General features: G+C 43.0%; 2 protein-coding genes across 3 annotated transcripts in view; both read right to left on the bottom strand.

Moving 5' to 3' along the window:
* The window catches only part of CSNK1G1 (casein kinase 1 gamma 1), a 54,636-nt gene extending 54,264 nt beyond the window's left edge, over positions 1-372 (bottom strand). The window contains exon 1 of one of the 2 annotated variants that reach the window (XM_080980466.1): positions 250-372. The gene's annotated coding sequence lies outside the window, so the exon portion shown is untranslated. Of the gene's footprint in view, positions 1-179 lie in introns of both variants that reach the window. The other variant, XM_080980464.1, reaches the window with a different exon arrangement.
* A 4,433-nt stretch (positions 373-4,805) lies between these two features.
* On the bottom strand, positions 4,806-11,819 carry PCLAF (PCNA clamp associated factor). The gene is made up of 4 exons (XM_080980602.1): positions 11,645-11,819; positions 8,502-8,579; positions 7,286-7,448; positions 4,806-5,383 (listed from the first exon to the last, which is right to left on the bottom strand). The coding sequence occupies exons 1-4, from the start codon at positions 11,694-11,696 to the stop codon at positions 5,320-5,322; spliced, it is 357 nt and encodes a 118-aa protein (XP_080836728.1). The 5' UTR covers positions 11,697-11,819; the 3' UTR covers positions 4,806-5,319.
* Positions 11,820-16,124: the final 4,305 nt, after the last annotated feature.

Below are 16,124 nucleotides of genomic sequence, written 5' to 3'. Positions count from 1 at the left end.
CCTCTCGCCCTGCCTCGCAACGGCAGGCCCCGCCGGCCGCCGTTAATGGCACAGAGAGACGCCCCCCGCGCCGCCCTCCTCGGAGGTAAAGCAGCAGCCGGAGGCGCCTCTGCGCTGAGGGAAAAGTCAACGCCGCAAACGAGCGCTCCGTAACGCCGGTACCCGCCCTGACCTCCTACCGTCCTGAGGAAAGGCCGCTTCTCCCGGGGTGGGGGTGGGGGCAGGGGGGGCGCGGGAGGGGGCGCGTACCCCGAGCCACTGCCCCCTCCTTCGTTGAAGCACTCTCGGGGGGGGGGGAAGAGAGCGGGACACCCCGGAAGCTCTTGCTGCGGGCTCACGCCCTACGCCCAGCCGGCGCCCTATCGGAGGGAAGCCAGCCGGCCCGAGGCGCCGACACAAAAACTGCTTCCGGGTCACGGGCTCGGCGGACGCGCCTTAGCAACCGCGTTCGGTTACCAAGCGGAAGCTGGAGGGGATTTTGTGGCGAGAGGGAGGTCACGTGACTCAGAGAGGGGGGAGGAGGAGTCGTCCCCCAGCGGAGCAGCCGCTGATTGTGTGGATGTGGAGGAGCTAGACACGTGGATTAAAAGGAACCGGAGGGGTTAGGCGACGCATTCGTTCCAGAGAAGTAGCCGAGTTAATGTTTCCAACAATAGGGTTGGGTGGGGAGCTGGAAGCAGAACTGCTATGTCTACTCTAGTGCAAGCCCCATTCAGTTCAGTTCCCTGGCCTGCTCCTGGGAAAGTAGGCGTAGGGTTGCAGCCTAAAATAAATAATAAATAAATAAATAAATAAATAAACAAACAATTTTATTTATACCCCGCCCTCCCCAGCCAAGGCCAGGCTCAGGGCTGCTAACAACCAATAATAAAAACAAGTTGAATGAATACAAGATTAAAATACAAGATTTAAAAACAAGATTAAAATACAGTACAACATTAAAACAATAAAATGCAGCCTCATCACAGGAAGAGAAAGGAAAAAAGAAAGAGGGGGAGGGAATCAAATTGACTCCAAGCCAAAGGCCAGGTGGAACAAGAAATCAGATCCTGCAGGGCCCTGGTCTCATGAGGCAGAGCGTTCCACCAGGCCGGAGCCAGTGTTGAAAAGGCCCTGGCTCTGATTGAAGCTAATCTAACTTCCTTAGCGCCCGGGACCTCTAGGGTGTTGCTATTTATGGACCTTGAGGCTCTCCGTGGGGCATACCGGGAGAGGTGGTCCCGTAGGTACGAGGGTCCTAGGCCGTGAAGGGCTTTAAAGGTCAAAAGCAGCACCTTAAATCTGACCCTGTACTCCACCGGGAGCCAGTGCAGCTGGAAAAGCACTGGGTGAATATGCTCCCATGGCAGAGATCCTGTGAGGAGCCTCGCTGCAGCATTCTGCACCCGCTGGAGTTTCTGGGACAGCTTCAAGGGCAGCAAATTACAGTAGTCAAGCCTGGAGGTGACCGTCGCATGGATCACTGTGGCCAGGGCAGGGCGGAAAAGGTAAGGGACCAACTGCTTGAAGCTCCCCCGCCTGCGTGCTTCATCACCTTCATCATTCCTTCCTAATCTTCCCCTTCCTCATTTAAGGCAATGCCAGCTGACCTCTTGAACAGACTTGAAGAGTTGGAAGGGACCCCAAGGGTCATCTAGTCCAACCCGCTGCCATGCAGGAAACTCGGTTAAAGCACCCATGACAGAGGGCTGGCCAGCTCTGCTTAAAAACCTTAAGCAGAGTTCATTCACAACCTCCCGAGGGAGACCGTCCCACTTAGCTGCGGATTTATCTGACTCTTCTTTCTGCTTGAAGCTCAGAAAAATCCTTATTTGCATCAGTCACTAGCTGTAGCCAATGCTTTTTTTCTGGGGGGGTGGGGGATGCATACCCCTAAACATTCTGTGAACCAAATTTGGCCTCATTGAGTGGCAGTATTTCAATATGTGTAGGAGAGTGAGAGTACCCCTAAACAATTTTTTAGGGAGGGAAAAGCACTGGCTGTAGCAATAAAATAAAACATACTGAAGAGAGAGATAAAAACTTTAACTATACAAAATACATTTTGGAGGCTTACATCAATAATCAAATCATTTTATTACTTATTACACTTATTTACCACCTTTTCTTCCAGGGAGCTCAAAGTGGTGTATTTTCCTCCCCAGTTCATCCTCACGAGCCTGTGAGGTAGGTTGGGGTGGTGACTGGCGGAAGGTCACCCCGTGAGTTTCATGGCTGAGTGGGGATTCAAACCCTGGTCTCCCAGGTCATGGTCCAACACACTAACAATTTCAATACACTGGCTCTCAAAAATGCATTCTCTGTCCCTTTGGCAAAGGCCCCGCAGTCACTGCTCATTTCTCACCTAGTGTGAGCTGTTCTTTTCTATCTTCTATCCCCCATGCCTATCCAGCTTTCTGCTGCCATAACTATTCATGACACCCCTGCTTTGATCCCTACACTGGTTCTCCTCTCCCTCCTGCTTCCAGGTGTATCACAGCCACCCTAAGCCTTCTATCTATCTATCTATCTATTGTTGTAAATAAAAATTGCCCTTTTCCCTTATGGGGTATCCAAGAGCCCATATAGAGTCCTTACATAGGTTCCCTATTGGTAGGAGAGAATAACAGAGGCCAACCAGAGAATATTGAGAAGCAAAATAGCTAGTAAGCTTGATCTTTATTGATCTGTTGCAACAGGGTGCTCCCCTCACCTGCAGGAGAGAGGAGGGACCCAGAAAAATGGCACGCAAGGCCTTATAAAGACTTTTGAAATTGCCACCTTGTAGATCAAGACCACCCCCAGAAACATCATACATACATCACAGAAGGGGTGTAACCTAAGACCACCCCCCAGATACATCATAACTACATCACAGAAAAGGCGGTCTAAAACAGAAATTTGAATATTGTTTTTCTCCTGTTGTTTATCTCCTGTCTGGCAGGGTAAAGGTAAAGGTACCCCTGCCCGTACGGACAGACTCTATGGTTGTGCACCCATCTCCGACCATGCAATCGGCAAGTCCTAGGCGCTGAGGTTTTACCCACAGCGCCACCTGCGTCCCTGTCTGGCAGGTGTGAGCCTGTGACCTGTCCCAGGAACTAAGTATTTATCACTACAAAAGAATGGCCAGGCTCCCCAGGCAATCCAATCAAGTAACCTAATAAGTCTGGCAGGTTACTTGATTGGATTGCCTGGGGAGCCTGGCCATTCTTTTGTAGTGATAAATACTTAGTTCCTAGGACAGGTCACAGGCTCACACCCTATTCATATCTTAAATGTGCCCTTAAGACAGGATTTGTGAGGAAAGAGACAATGCGGAGGTTTCCCACTTTGACCTTGCAGAGAAAACATTTGGTCAGTTTAGGAATCAAAATGGTTCCAGGTCGGTCTTCCTGTGCTGATCTATGTACGTGTGGTTATGAACATTACCATATATCTAAGACCTCAAAATTCCTATCACACTATCTATTTTAAAGATTTCTTGGTTTACAAAAGTATGTGCAACGTCTCTTTTTTTCAAGTTACATTTTCTACAGGTCAGTTTCATTTGTTGAGACTCTTCTGAGCCCTCCCCTGGCCTTTCCCTATCTCTTCTCTCACTTTGCTTTCATGAGCTTCACTTCTCCACCTTCACTGTCATCTACTGCCTCATGGGTTCCTGCTCTCTGATTGTTCCTTACGGATTTCTTGATTTCCTCCCTATTACCTTGTATGTTTAAAACTGCTCTCCAAAATAATTGCCTTCCAAAATATATTCAGGATACCACCTCTTCCTTCAAAGCCAATCTGTTTCATGAAATCTTGGACACAATCCTATTTCCATACAAAATACTTCTGACTGAAATAAGCATTCTTTCTGTTTATTCCCATTACTGCTTGCCTCAAAGCGCCACATTTTAGACTGCAAATTCCTCAGTGCAGAGAGATATCCTTTTGTACAGTTGTTCAGCTATTAGAACACGAGTGTCTTTAATTTCAGGGTGGTGGGTTCGAGCCCCATGTTGGGCAAAAAGATTCCTGTATTGCAGTGGTCTCTTCCAATTCTACGATTCTGTGAAATACCAAGCATACTGATGGCACTGCATAAATAATAACTCTCAGTTCAAATGGGACCTATCGGTAATTGTGTTTTGCATATTAGCTTTATTATGACAGCTTTCATGGATTAGAGCCCACTCCACATTAGCAGCTAAAGCATTATTCTCACTCAGCAGATGTTATATGCAAGTACAGAGACCAAAGGCCGTAACACACTGGTGGCATTTGTGCCCTTCGTATAGTTATCATATGTATACGATATAAGGTGTCGTATCAATAGCTGCCAAGCACAGCTAATGTGTAGGTTTAAAAATTGGTGAACATGCAAATATACCCTTAAGTCAACTGAAACTGCTGGATTATGAAATTTGACGTTTTAGCTAAACTTTAAGGATGGGATTCAGCTAAGATTTACTCAAAACAAACCCACTGAAATTAAAGGATCTAACATTTATCCTCATTATTTCACTTGGTCTACTGTGAATAAAAGGTAGCTGAATACCACCCCTTAGAGCAGGAGTGGCAAATCCACAACCATTTGAAGTCTGCCATTTGAAGTCTGTGTTAAAGCATAAGAACTAGAACACTGACATAAGTCCCAGTATGCAAATAAGCAAAGTATATCCTGAAAGTGCAGGGAGGGAATACACAATGAAAGAATTTGAATATAATTTGTTTCAGTGACATTTACATTATATCCCTGATGTTATCACTACTGCCATTATTGACATACACTACTGCCTCTGGACCACAATCTGGCTCTGCCAGAATAAAAATGCACGATATAGAAAACTCAGGAAGTTATTTTATTACAAATTATTTTATTACAAATTATGCTTTTTGGTGTTCCCAGTTTAAATAGCTGGAGTTTCAGTTTCACCCTTCTCGAACACTCAGAAAGAGAGGCCAAGTCATATCAACTCAAGGTAATGAATTGCATCAAAATACAAACATAGGTTTTTTAAAAAGGTAATACAGTCATTTCAACACTCATATGGCACAGAACTTTAGGGAGTGCAGAAAGACGTAAACCACACCATTCAACACAAACCACATGATTACTACTTACTCAACACTGCAATGCTCGATTGGTAGCTAAGCTCCCACAAAATACTAGTTTTCTCAATTCCCTTAGAGTCTTTCAAGTTTTAGGTTATTTTAGTAAACAAAACTGCATGCTAGGCTTTTAGAGACCTGTACTCAAACCAAAACACATGCAATATATACAGATTTACACACAAAGCTGCCACAAACATTGAGCATGGCAAGATCTGTCAGAAGAAGAGGCAAGGCATCTGATCACATCTGATCATCTTCAGAAGGTGATCCGTCTTCAGCAGGATGAGGAGACAATGGGCGAGCTCTGTGGAGAGGAGAGATTTTTATCATCAAAAAATCAACCGTACAGTGGTTTATTTATATATTAGATAAGTATATATGGAATTGTTAACTCCTATAGTGATATACCTTTTTTCTTTTTATTAAAAACAATTAAACAATTTAAAGGGTTTCAAAAAACTTATTTTCAAAGTTTTTCATTTCGTATAACATGGAAAAATATATATATTAACATGATAAGTCCAGGCATGAATAAATGATCAAGATTACCAAGGAGTCACAACCTCAAATTATTTAAGAGATTGTAATATTGATGACCACACTGCAGATGTTTCCTATCAGAACTATTAAAAATCAACACAATAATGTTTTATCTGTTGTCAATGTACCACTACATACTGGAGAAAACAAACATTGTGGCGACAAAGATTTCTGTGCTCTAGATGAGATAGGTAATTCTGCCCAACTGCCAGCCAGAATGTTTTGCCTGATGCAGTATGTCTGCTGAGATAATAATAATAATAATAATAATAATAAAATTTGTACCTGTCCATCTGACTTACAGCACATATAAAAACATAGTAAAATGTTATAGGGAATCCACAAGTCCTGGCACTTTTGCAAACATTTAAGTTTATACTCCAGGTTATTTTTGAAATAGGCTAGACAGAACAATTCATGGCCTGCATTCTCAGCATCCCAGTACCAAAACATTGTGAATGCAAATAGATGGGGCCATGCAAAGCATTGGAGATTTTATGAACAGTTTCCTGTATCAGTTGCTACATTCTACATCTCCAGCTACCAATACCAATTGCCCCCATCTATTTAGAACAAGTTATTCATGTTTCATGTTTCTCATTTATTAAAATACCATACATCCAAGTCAGCTCTATTTAGGAAGCTAGTGCCCTTTAGCAGGGATTAAAGTATCCTAACGCAGGGTGCTCAGCCCCTGGAATCTAGATTCTAACTGAAGATAACAAATTAGTTTAACAAGATTATTCAACAGCCCTCCTTTTGTAATAGAATGGATACTGATGATCATGATCATCATGACAATGGACTCAGAAAGTGACTGCCAAAGGCTTCTTCCCTAGTATGGGAAGTATTTAAATCAAACTCAGCCCAGTTCTGCATAAAAGGCTGCCTTTCTTAAATTCTGCTGGGAAACTATGAATGTGTTTTTAAGAGCAATACATAAAAAGCAACAAAGCAAAATTTATGTGTATTTTATATGTGGAGTAACTTAAAAACCTAAAATTTTGCTCTATTCTCCATGATTCCCAACAGCTTTTACCAAATGGTCATGCTGAGGAAGGGAGTTTAATTAGGACAAAGATCTAGTTTAACTAATGGTCCTTCTTGCTATGGGTGATAGGGAACCTAAAACTAAACCTCTTATCTGTGGGTGGAAGCAGAAGTCTCTGCAAGTGAGCAACTTGGGAACTCTCGCTTCAGAAACGAGCAGATTCAGATGATAATTGCAAACTTTATATCAGCTCAGGGCCAGCCTGTCCAGGAGGCAGACTGAGGCAGCCGCCTCAGGCAGCAGAATCCAAGGGGCGCCGCCACAAGTAGACTTCCCCAGCACCACCAGAGAAGAGGCTGCAGCAGCTTCCTGCAAGATCATAGGAGAGCGGCACAAAATTGAGCAGAGGCCTTGTACGATCTCACCGGAAACCACAATCGCACAACCTTAATAAGCGAGACTTCAGCAGGGACAAAGGGAGGTGGGTGCTGTGCAAGGCAGCCCCTTCGCGTTTCACCCCAGGCAGCCCCTGTTTCAGCTTGTTCAACAGCTAAATTTGAAATGGGTTCTTCAATCCCCATAGGAATGTTTCACAGCTCAATAGAATACATGGCTTATCACATTGCACTTTCCAGCTACAGTATTATTTTATTTTTTGCAGATCTCCCGTCTTACTTTCTTCTGTGCTTTCCTATTCCACTGCATCCCGGCTCCTCAGGGACCTGGTTCTCCTTCTCCAAATGCTTTGGGGACTGTGTGAAGAACTCCCCGATTCCTTTTTGCCATGGCGGTGTTGGCCTCACACACACTGGGTTGCCACCAGCATATTTACTTTCAGCTGCAAAATGTGGTTAAAAATACTTCAGCACTGAACAATCATAAAGAACTCAACACACCCAAGATCATTAACTGCAAAAGCTTCAATCCAAAAATGAAATCTGCATAAAAGACAGGAAACCTAGGGCATGAGGAATAAGCTGTCAGGTGGTTTTACCCATCTTCAGTGAAGTCTTAACGAAAGAGCACTGATTAATGTGACTATTTGCCAGATTCTAACATGTTTGTCAGAAGCAAAACTCAAATGATTTGAACTGCATAATCTCATAAAAGTTTAGTCACTAAATGCCACAGTTCACAGTACTGCAGTCTGTCTTTTGCTCAAGTGCCTTAGGACTGCAGCCTAGATCTCAAACCGCAATGGATTCCTTGGGTTCAGTGCGTACTTGGGTGGATGGTACACATCAGATACAAACTATTCAAGAAGTAACAGTCAAAGGGAAAGAAATGCAACTCATCAGCTTAACGTTGTAGACACAGCACCAAAGTTTCTCAAGCTACTATGCTTTTGAAACGGCCAATCTTGTATTATTCTGTATTTTCAGTTGGCATCAATTCAATGCTGCTAATGAACTTACAAAAGGGAACTTTTTGTATGGAAAAATGCAACACTGGAAAATCAGTTACGGAAAGTAGTGCATGAAAATGTTCCGCCTCACTTCACTAATTAAAATTATGCAAGGCCAGAGCAGGGAAAACGCAAAAGCAGCTTCTTCTGTAGCTGGAGAATTCAAGCACACTGGAGCCTTCCTTTAACTTATTGCAGCACTCTTGCATCATGACAAATGGTTCCGGAATTAACTGCCCTGTTTGGTAAACACCAAATCCTTGTGCAGCAGAGCACTATCCAGTCAGAAGTTAACCAAAATTAGGATATCAGCAGCATTACATATTTACCAAAGTGCTGGCTTCCAGACGTGACGAAGGAAGTCGCCGAGCAGAGATCAGAGAATCCCTGTTTTTGTTTTTAAAGCAGGTAATCCACAACACATGCCCCAAGCCACATGAAAGGCAGCCAAGACTCAAACCTTGCTGTCCTCACCCCTTTGCTCACCTTTCCGTGAAATAGGAGAGGAGCCCAAATCAGCGTTTCCGGAGCCCAGCACTTTCCGTGGAGCCCTGGCAGCCACCACTAGGGTTGTAGGAGAAGAAAAGGGTTAGATATTTTCAGGAACTTAACCCACACAAAAAAAGAAGAGATCTTGATTCTAAAGTCTACTTGAGACCAGTATACAACAAGCCTTTACCCTAGGGGTCTGGCTGTAGTTAATTCAGTGGTTGGAAGGCACATTGCACATGCCTGGAGATGTGGATCCCCAACTAACTTTCACAGGAAGGCAAGGTTGAATTGCAGTGCCAACCATACGTGCAATTCTATTCTATACATGCATACTAACAAGTTCCCCGGAGTTCAGCAGGGCCTACTCCCAGAAAAGGGCATGCGGAATCACAGCCCAGCTACAGGGCTTTTTACTTCTCAAGTAAAACTGCTTACACATTTAAACCACTGCACAGCTATAGGAGAACAATAAACCCCATTACCAAGCATTACTCTAGCACAAATAGAAGCCCTACCACAATCACCACCCCTAAATTTAGATATCCACATAAGAGCCAACCTAGCAGAGAGGATAAGAAGCTAAACATGTCCAGAAGTCTCCAGTTCAGGGCTCACCTCTGTTACTGGCCACATTCACACCATACTGTTATGAGTTTGGGGGGGAGGGGAGGCTGAATGCCTGGGCCCTCTTCTAATTTCTGGATCCAGCAGAGATTCAATTGCTGGAACAGCAACGCCAGCCAGGTAATGGCCCACTAAGCACTTAGCTACATTGGCAAAGAAAAAAACACTTTACGTATACAGTATGTGTTGTTTATGCATTCTAACACTGACGCCAGATGGCGCTGTGGAGTTCCGTTTTTGCTAACCCGATTTCTAATACAAAGTTTGCAAACTGAAATGCATCTCTGATGTGTCTAGAGCCAGCCTAAGTATGAGAACAAGGGGAGTGGCTCTGTGCCAGAGGGCAAATGGGTGGGGGCCCCTCCCTCAACTATCTGTTAGCTAGAAAGTCAAAAGGCCTCCTGATTAGGCATTTTAGCTGTGGGATGTTGAATGTTGTCTGTTTTAAACTGTTTCCCTGTTGTTATAATTTTTATTTAAACTATGAACCAAGTACTTGTACATTAACCAATAATAATGTTGTAGAGATTCCTGCAAATTTATTGTGCCATTTCTGTGGTTTTTAACTGACATGAGACTTAGTCTGTTTATCTGTATCATTTATAATTCCTGTTTATAAAACCCAATAAAAAGATATTTTAAAAAGAGAGAGCCCTGTATATATACTGTATCTAAATAAACCATTTATTCTAAAGATACTACAGTGTCTGCTGTGCCTCGTTCCAAAAGCAAACACAAACCCTGGAACATCAAACTGCTCAGAGATTGAGGTGCTGTGCAACAATACATTTAAAGTACTGTAATATCACTGTTAAACAGTCATAGCTTCCCCCAAAGAATTCTGGGAGTTGTAGTTTGTCAAGGATGCTGAGAGTTATAGCTTTCAGAGGGGAATAAAGGAATACTAACAATTCCCAGCCTTCATTGTAAAGAGGGATTGGTTGTTAAACCACATTGAGAATTGTACTTCTGGGAGTGGAATAGAGGTCTTCTAACAATTCTCAGCACCCTTAAACTACAGCTCCCAGAATTATTTGAGGTGCACCATGACTGCTTAAAGTGGTATCCTGGTGCTTTCAGTGTTTGTTGTGAATGTAGCCATTATTTCACTAGCTGACCTTAGGCCAGTTGACAGAACTCATAGGTTGCTGCAAAGGTCCCAATATGACATTTATAGTGCAGATATTTGCCCTAAGCCTCCAACACCAACTGATTATTTTTTTTTAAAGTTTAATGAATCTTACAATGCTCCAGAATGTATCTAAATGAGGTGTCCAGAGCACTACAGGAAATTTAAAGCGAAAGCTCATAGCACATGAAATAAGATCATGCCTGCCAACATAGGAAGGAACATGCAGAAGATACTTGGCCAAAGGCATGGCCCTTTCAAATCCTACATCCCGCCCTATGGAAGTCCTTCTCAGCATCAACCTTTCCATGGCCAAGTAGAAAAAAAAGCCAATTAATCTTGCGGTAAGGATTGCAACACAGCTAATGCACAGGAAACACTTGGAACCATAAAACGCTGAAGATTATTCATTTCCTATCATTCCACAACTTGCCATGCTCAAATCTCCCCAGGGCTTCAAGGTTAATGCAGGAGTACTGCAAGTCTCGGCTCCACCACCTGGCTCCAAAACTGGAGCTTAGTTCTAGAAAGCTACAAAGACATCCGCAGTTTTATCTAACGATACTTTCGAATATTTTCTTGCCACGGCCAGCGCCCCCCGAATGCAGGAGAAAGTGGGCCGGTCCGAATATCCAAGCAGGTTTAAAACAAACTACTGTACTCCAATCCCTGCAAATATATTCCCAACAACCTTCCACCCCCCAAATCCCGGTCCAGTAACAAGACTCTCTCCCCCCCGTCTACTTAAAAAAAACTACAAAAAAAATTAATGAATGTTAGAATGATGTTGGATTGAAGTTAAGTGGTTTCTAGCTGTAATGGTATAAAAGAATATGGAAAAATTGATTTTCAATACGTAAAAACCTAATGCTATAATATATTAAGATTAAAGTTCAGGATTAAAAAGGAGGGAAAGGAATTGCTGGACTAATAAATTGAACTGGAATACAAAAAGGGAGGTATGAGGAGGTCCGGGAAACAAGTAAATGAAAGAGAAGTGATGAAAAGATGGAATTGTTTTTAACTGTTTTTTTTTTTGTATTTTGTATTTTTCTTTTTTCTATTTTTCTCTTTCTTATTTATGTATCTTTCTTTTGAAACGTTAATAAATATCATTTAAAAAAAACTACAAAAAAAAATCTTTAGCAACTTGGCTAAAGTTTAATGCCCTCCTTCCTCTAAAGATGCCCAGGACGACACGTTATGGTTCAGCTCTTCCCTCCGTTTCATTCTCACAACAACCCTGTAAGGTAGGCTAGCCTGAATGACAGCGTGCAGAAACCACCCAGGCGCAATTGCACGGCTGAGCAAAAGTTAGACGCCGGGTTTCCCTACGATGAGCACAGTGGTTTGAAACCCAAGTACACTAAAACCTATGTCCTACCTTTCCGGTAGGCTCCGCCGGTCCCGCCGCAGTCCGCCTTGGTCCGCACCATCCTGCAACGGCCGCTCGCAAAAGCAGAATCAGACTGCAAGATGCAGCAGCAACGCCCGCTATAACTGAAAAGACCCGCGCGGTCTTCTAGCTTCCGAGACTTTCAAGCTGCCAAGTTTTGTCCTTCCCGCGCGCGCGCCCCGCTCCCATTGGCTCTGGCGGGAAACCCGTTTGGCCAATCGCAAGCAAACCCGCGGCGGGCGTTTTGATCAGAGAACGCCGTCGCTTTTAGAACTTTGGTACATGTAACTCCTTTCGCCGAATCGCGGCCTGACCAATCAGAATTGCTGCTCCGCTGCGCGTGGGCGTAGCGGGGGTGAATGGGTCTTGCTCGCCATTCATTCTTCAGAAAAGGCGTCCCAAAGCCTTTGACTCAGAACTTGCCCTGCAAGTTCGATATCTGACCGTTTGGGCATGGATCGAAACAGCGGGTGCCTTATCCCACTGGTGGTGTGAACTGGCTCAGCAGCGGATGAGTTGTTGTGGTCTCACCCACGACTGCTGCTGAAAGCGAGCGGGCACTGAGGTTATTCTGCATACGTTTAAGCTTTAACTGTATTCTCCCAGATTTATGTATAAGCTTAACATGCTATAGCTTAGGGGCGCCCTCTCTTTGGGGCCCCCCAAAAAAATTTAAAGGGGAAAAAATGTACATTTCTAAAATAGAAGATAAAAAAACAAATATTTTGTTACATGCAAATGGCTTTAGATACCTATTAGGACCATAAATTACCATATAGCATAAAAAACAATTTGTTGTTGACAGAGGTGAGCTGGACATATAAAGGGCCCCATTACCTTCAGTAGCTTAGGGCCTCATCAGACCTAATTTCGGCCCTGATTCTCACAGTTTATCTTTTGTTTCATTTCATTGGAATTTGACCCCAATGTGTGTATAGAACTTAGAACACTTCGTGTATCTACTGGAATGGTCACTAGTCAATGAGAGCTTATGCCATAATAAATGGGTGGGGCATTTTTGGGTTGTTTTTATTTTGATTGTAATTTTGTATTCTGATTTTGTTCTGTGAACCGTCCTGAGACCTTCAGGTATGGGGGGGTATATAAATTCAATTAAAAAAAAATAGATTTGTCAGTCTTAAGGTATCACAAGACTTGTGCTTTCATTGCAAGAGTTGTAAAGCTCTCACATGCTTGGGAGCAAGCCACGCTGAACTCAGTGAGACTTCTGCAACTAGACGCGTAAACCCTACATCAAAGGATAAATGGACATAAATCTGATATCAGGAATCACAAGACAGAGAAACCAGTAGAAGAACACTTCAATCTCCTAGGACATTCTATACAAGATCTCAAAGTAGCTGTCTTATTACAAAAGAATTTCAGAAACAGACTGGAAAGAAGTTGCTGAATTGCAACTTATTACCAAACTTAAAACCATGGAGAGACCTGGTCTGAATAGAGAGATTGGATTCTTATCTCATCATACATGATAAAGCTATTTTTAGCCATCTCACCCCTTGCTTTTTCCTATAAGATCAATTGCAGTCCTTAACAGTCGTCAACAGGTTTACCACACCTATCAGCCAATCACCCATTCCCACCGCCCTTCTGAGTAATACCCCTCCCCGCCCTCTCACTATATATAATGGTCTGGTGACTTCTGTTTCAGTATATCTGAAGAAATTTGCATGCACATGAAAGCTCATACCAATAACAAACTTAGTTGGTCTCCAAGGTGCTACTGGAAGGATTTGTTTGTTTGTTTGTTTGTTTTGACTATGGCAGACCAACATGGCTACCTACCTGTAACTAGAACTATAAATGAAAGTTAAACATGAATTAAGGCTGGTACAAGCACCTTCTTGATTTCAGCTGTGTGCATCCCTGCTTGTTACTGAATACAAACCTTACAGGTGCTAAATACTTACCATTATCTATCTTGAATGGTTCCATTCAAAACCAAATACAGCTGAGCTAATTAGGTATAAAGCCAATTTAAGCTCACTTTGGCATTCCCATTATTTTGTTAAACTGACTTAATTGGTATTAGAGCACTTTAGTGCCGTTTACCAAACAGTAATTGTAGTAATCTGCAGCAACAAGATTACAAGAATAACAATTGCATTTAACTTGCTTGTTGTGGAATGAGCTGCCCATAACCAACATCAGAACCACAAAGTGACTGAAAGAGGAAGAGATAGGCAATCTATAAGACACACAGAGAGAACACATTGGCGATATAAAGCAAAACAAACTGATTGTTGGAACACTACAATGCACAGTCAACTATGACACAATTTATTTCTGTCCTTCTAATTCAAGACCTGAGAAGTAGAGTGCTTTTTATTAATGGCTAACAGTTTTAGTTCAGGACAGATAAAACAGATGTTCTCACAACACATTCATCAACATTTTGGATTTGCTAGCTCTTAATGTAGATGCTCATTTAGATGCTCGTTTTGAAATATCCTTCCAGTTTAAAGTGTAATATGACCTAATGGTTTGAAAGCATTATATTATTATTTTTCTATTTTGTTGTGACTTTTTACAGTAGCTTAAGCCCTCACAAAGCGACATATAAAGCATGAGACACAAGGTACAAGAGAAAAACAGTCACTTCAGAATGCATGTACAGATTAGAGGTACAAATAAGATATTATAATTAATAATAATAATACCTGTATAAGAAGGTGCTCTGGGGGCACAAACTATTATGGTATAAATTAATGTTACCCATGAATAGGCCTACCCAAATGCCAGAGCTGGAAGCAGCTCATAATAATAATAATAATAATAATAATTTTTATTTATATCCCGCCCTCCCCAGCCGAAGCCGGGCTCAGGGCGGCTAACAACAATAAAATAGTGCAGCATTCTGAAAACATTTCATTGTAAAAATTAATTAAAATCAAATTGATGGCAACCATTAAGCTAAAATTCTGTGAAGATTGCCAAAGGAGGGAGTCAGGCTGTGCCCTGACCAAAGGCCTGGTGGAACAGCTCTGTCTTGCAGGCCCTGCGGAAAGATGTCAAGTCCCGCAGTCTCTTGTGACAGAGTGTTCCACCAGATTGGAGCCGCAGCCGAAAAAGGCCTGGCTCTAGTTGAGGCCAGCCTAACCTCTCTGTGGCCTGGGACCAAACCAAAGACCTACCCACTAGTTTAGCATCTGCAAAGTCCTCAATCATGACATGAGTACAGTAGCCCTCTCCCTCTCATGTTTCCCAGCAATTGGTATTCAGGGGTAATACACTAGTTTTGGGACCACCATTATGGAAGCCCCATCTCCTGCACATGGCAACCAATCATAACTTAACGGCATACACTGAAAAAAGGACCCTTGAGGTACATCTTCGTGTGCTGTCAGGATGATACAGATTAAATATCATATGTTGGTTCCTGCATAGACAAAGGGATTCCCTTCTTAGACCATAACAGATCTACAGTACTTCATCGCTATGTAACACTGCCCAGTTTTTATTTGGTTGACCTGGTGCACCACCTAAAGTTATTCTCCAGCTTTAATTGGACTGCAGTTGAGAAATCAGCCTGAGCTGCAATGTTCCTTCAATAATTCAGTCTCTCTTCCATGTTCTGTCCTGTGTGTGCATATTAATAGCATGCCTGGCACAAGGCATGCTAGAGAGGGATGTTAGTACTGTGTGTGTGTGTGTGTGTGTGTGTGTGTGTGTAATCTAGGATGAACTTCTGCAAAGCTCACTACATAGACTTGGTCAAGTTGCTAACTCTCAGCTAATTCACATTATTATTTTAAGGATAAGGAAGATAAGAAGAGCCCTACTAGATTAGACAACATGCTTTCTATACAAGAAGAAGAAGAAGAGTTTGGATTTGATATCCCGCCTTTCACTCCCTTTAAGGAGTCTCAAAGCGGCTAACATTCTCCTTTCCCTTCCTCCCCCACAACAAACACTCTGTGAGGTGAGTGGGGCTGAGAGACTTCAAAGAAGTGTGACTGGCCCAAGGTCACCCAGCAGCTGCATGTGGAGGAGCGGGGACGCGAACCCGGTTCCCCAGATTACGTGACTACCGCTCTTAACCACTACACCACACTGGCTCTCAACATACCAGCATGTTGTTTCCTACAGTGACCACTTCAGGCTTTGGACCTACCCTTCCCTAGACAATAATCAAACCATTTTGGAAAGAAGCACTGCGCTGCTACAGTTCAAAGTTGGGAGGCAGTATAGTCGAGTGGGTTGACTACTGAACTGGTTAAACATTTGGCATGTGGAATATATTGCCAGGGTGGCTATCTATCCACATTGCCTACCTTACCGGGTTGTACAGGAAGAGAATCACCACTATCCTCCTAATGCAGAGCTTTCAAAATTGTGTGTCACGACATTTTAGTGTGTTGGCTGCAGTGTGCAGGTGTGTCGCATGAACACTCCCCGCACTCCTCCCAGGGCTGGAAAGGGGTTAATTTAACCTCCGGCGGTTTGC

The sequence above is a fragment of the Podarcis pityusensis genome, assembly GCF_964106645.2.
Source record: "Podarcis pityusensis genome assembly, chromosome: 14".
In the NCBI taxonomy this organism is placed as follows: domain Eukaryota; kingdom Metazoa; phylum Chordata; class Lepidosauria; order Squamata; family Lacertidae; genus Podarcis; species Podarcis pityusensis.
This window is presented reverse-complemented; position numbering and strand designations above follow the sequence as displayed.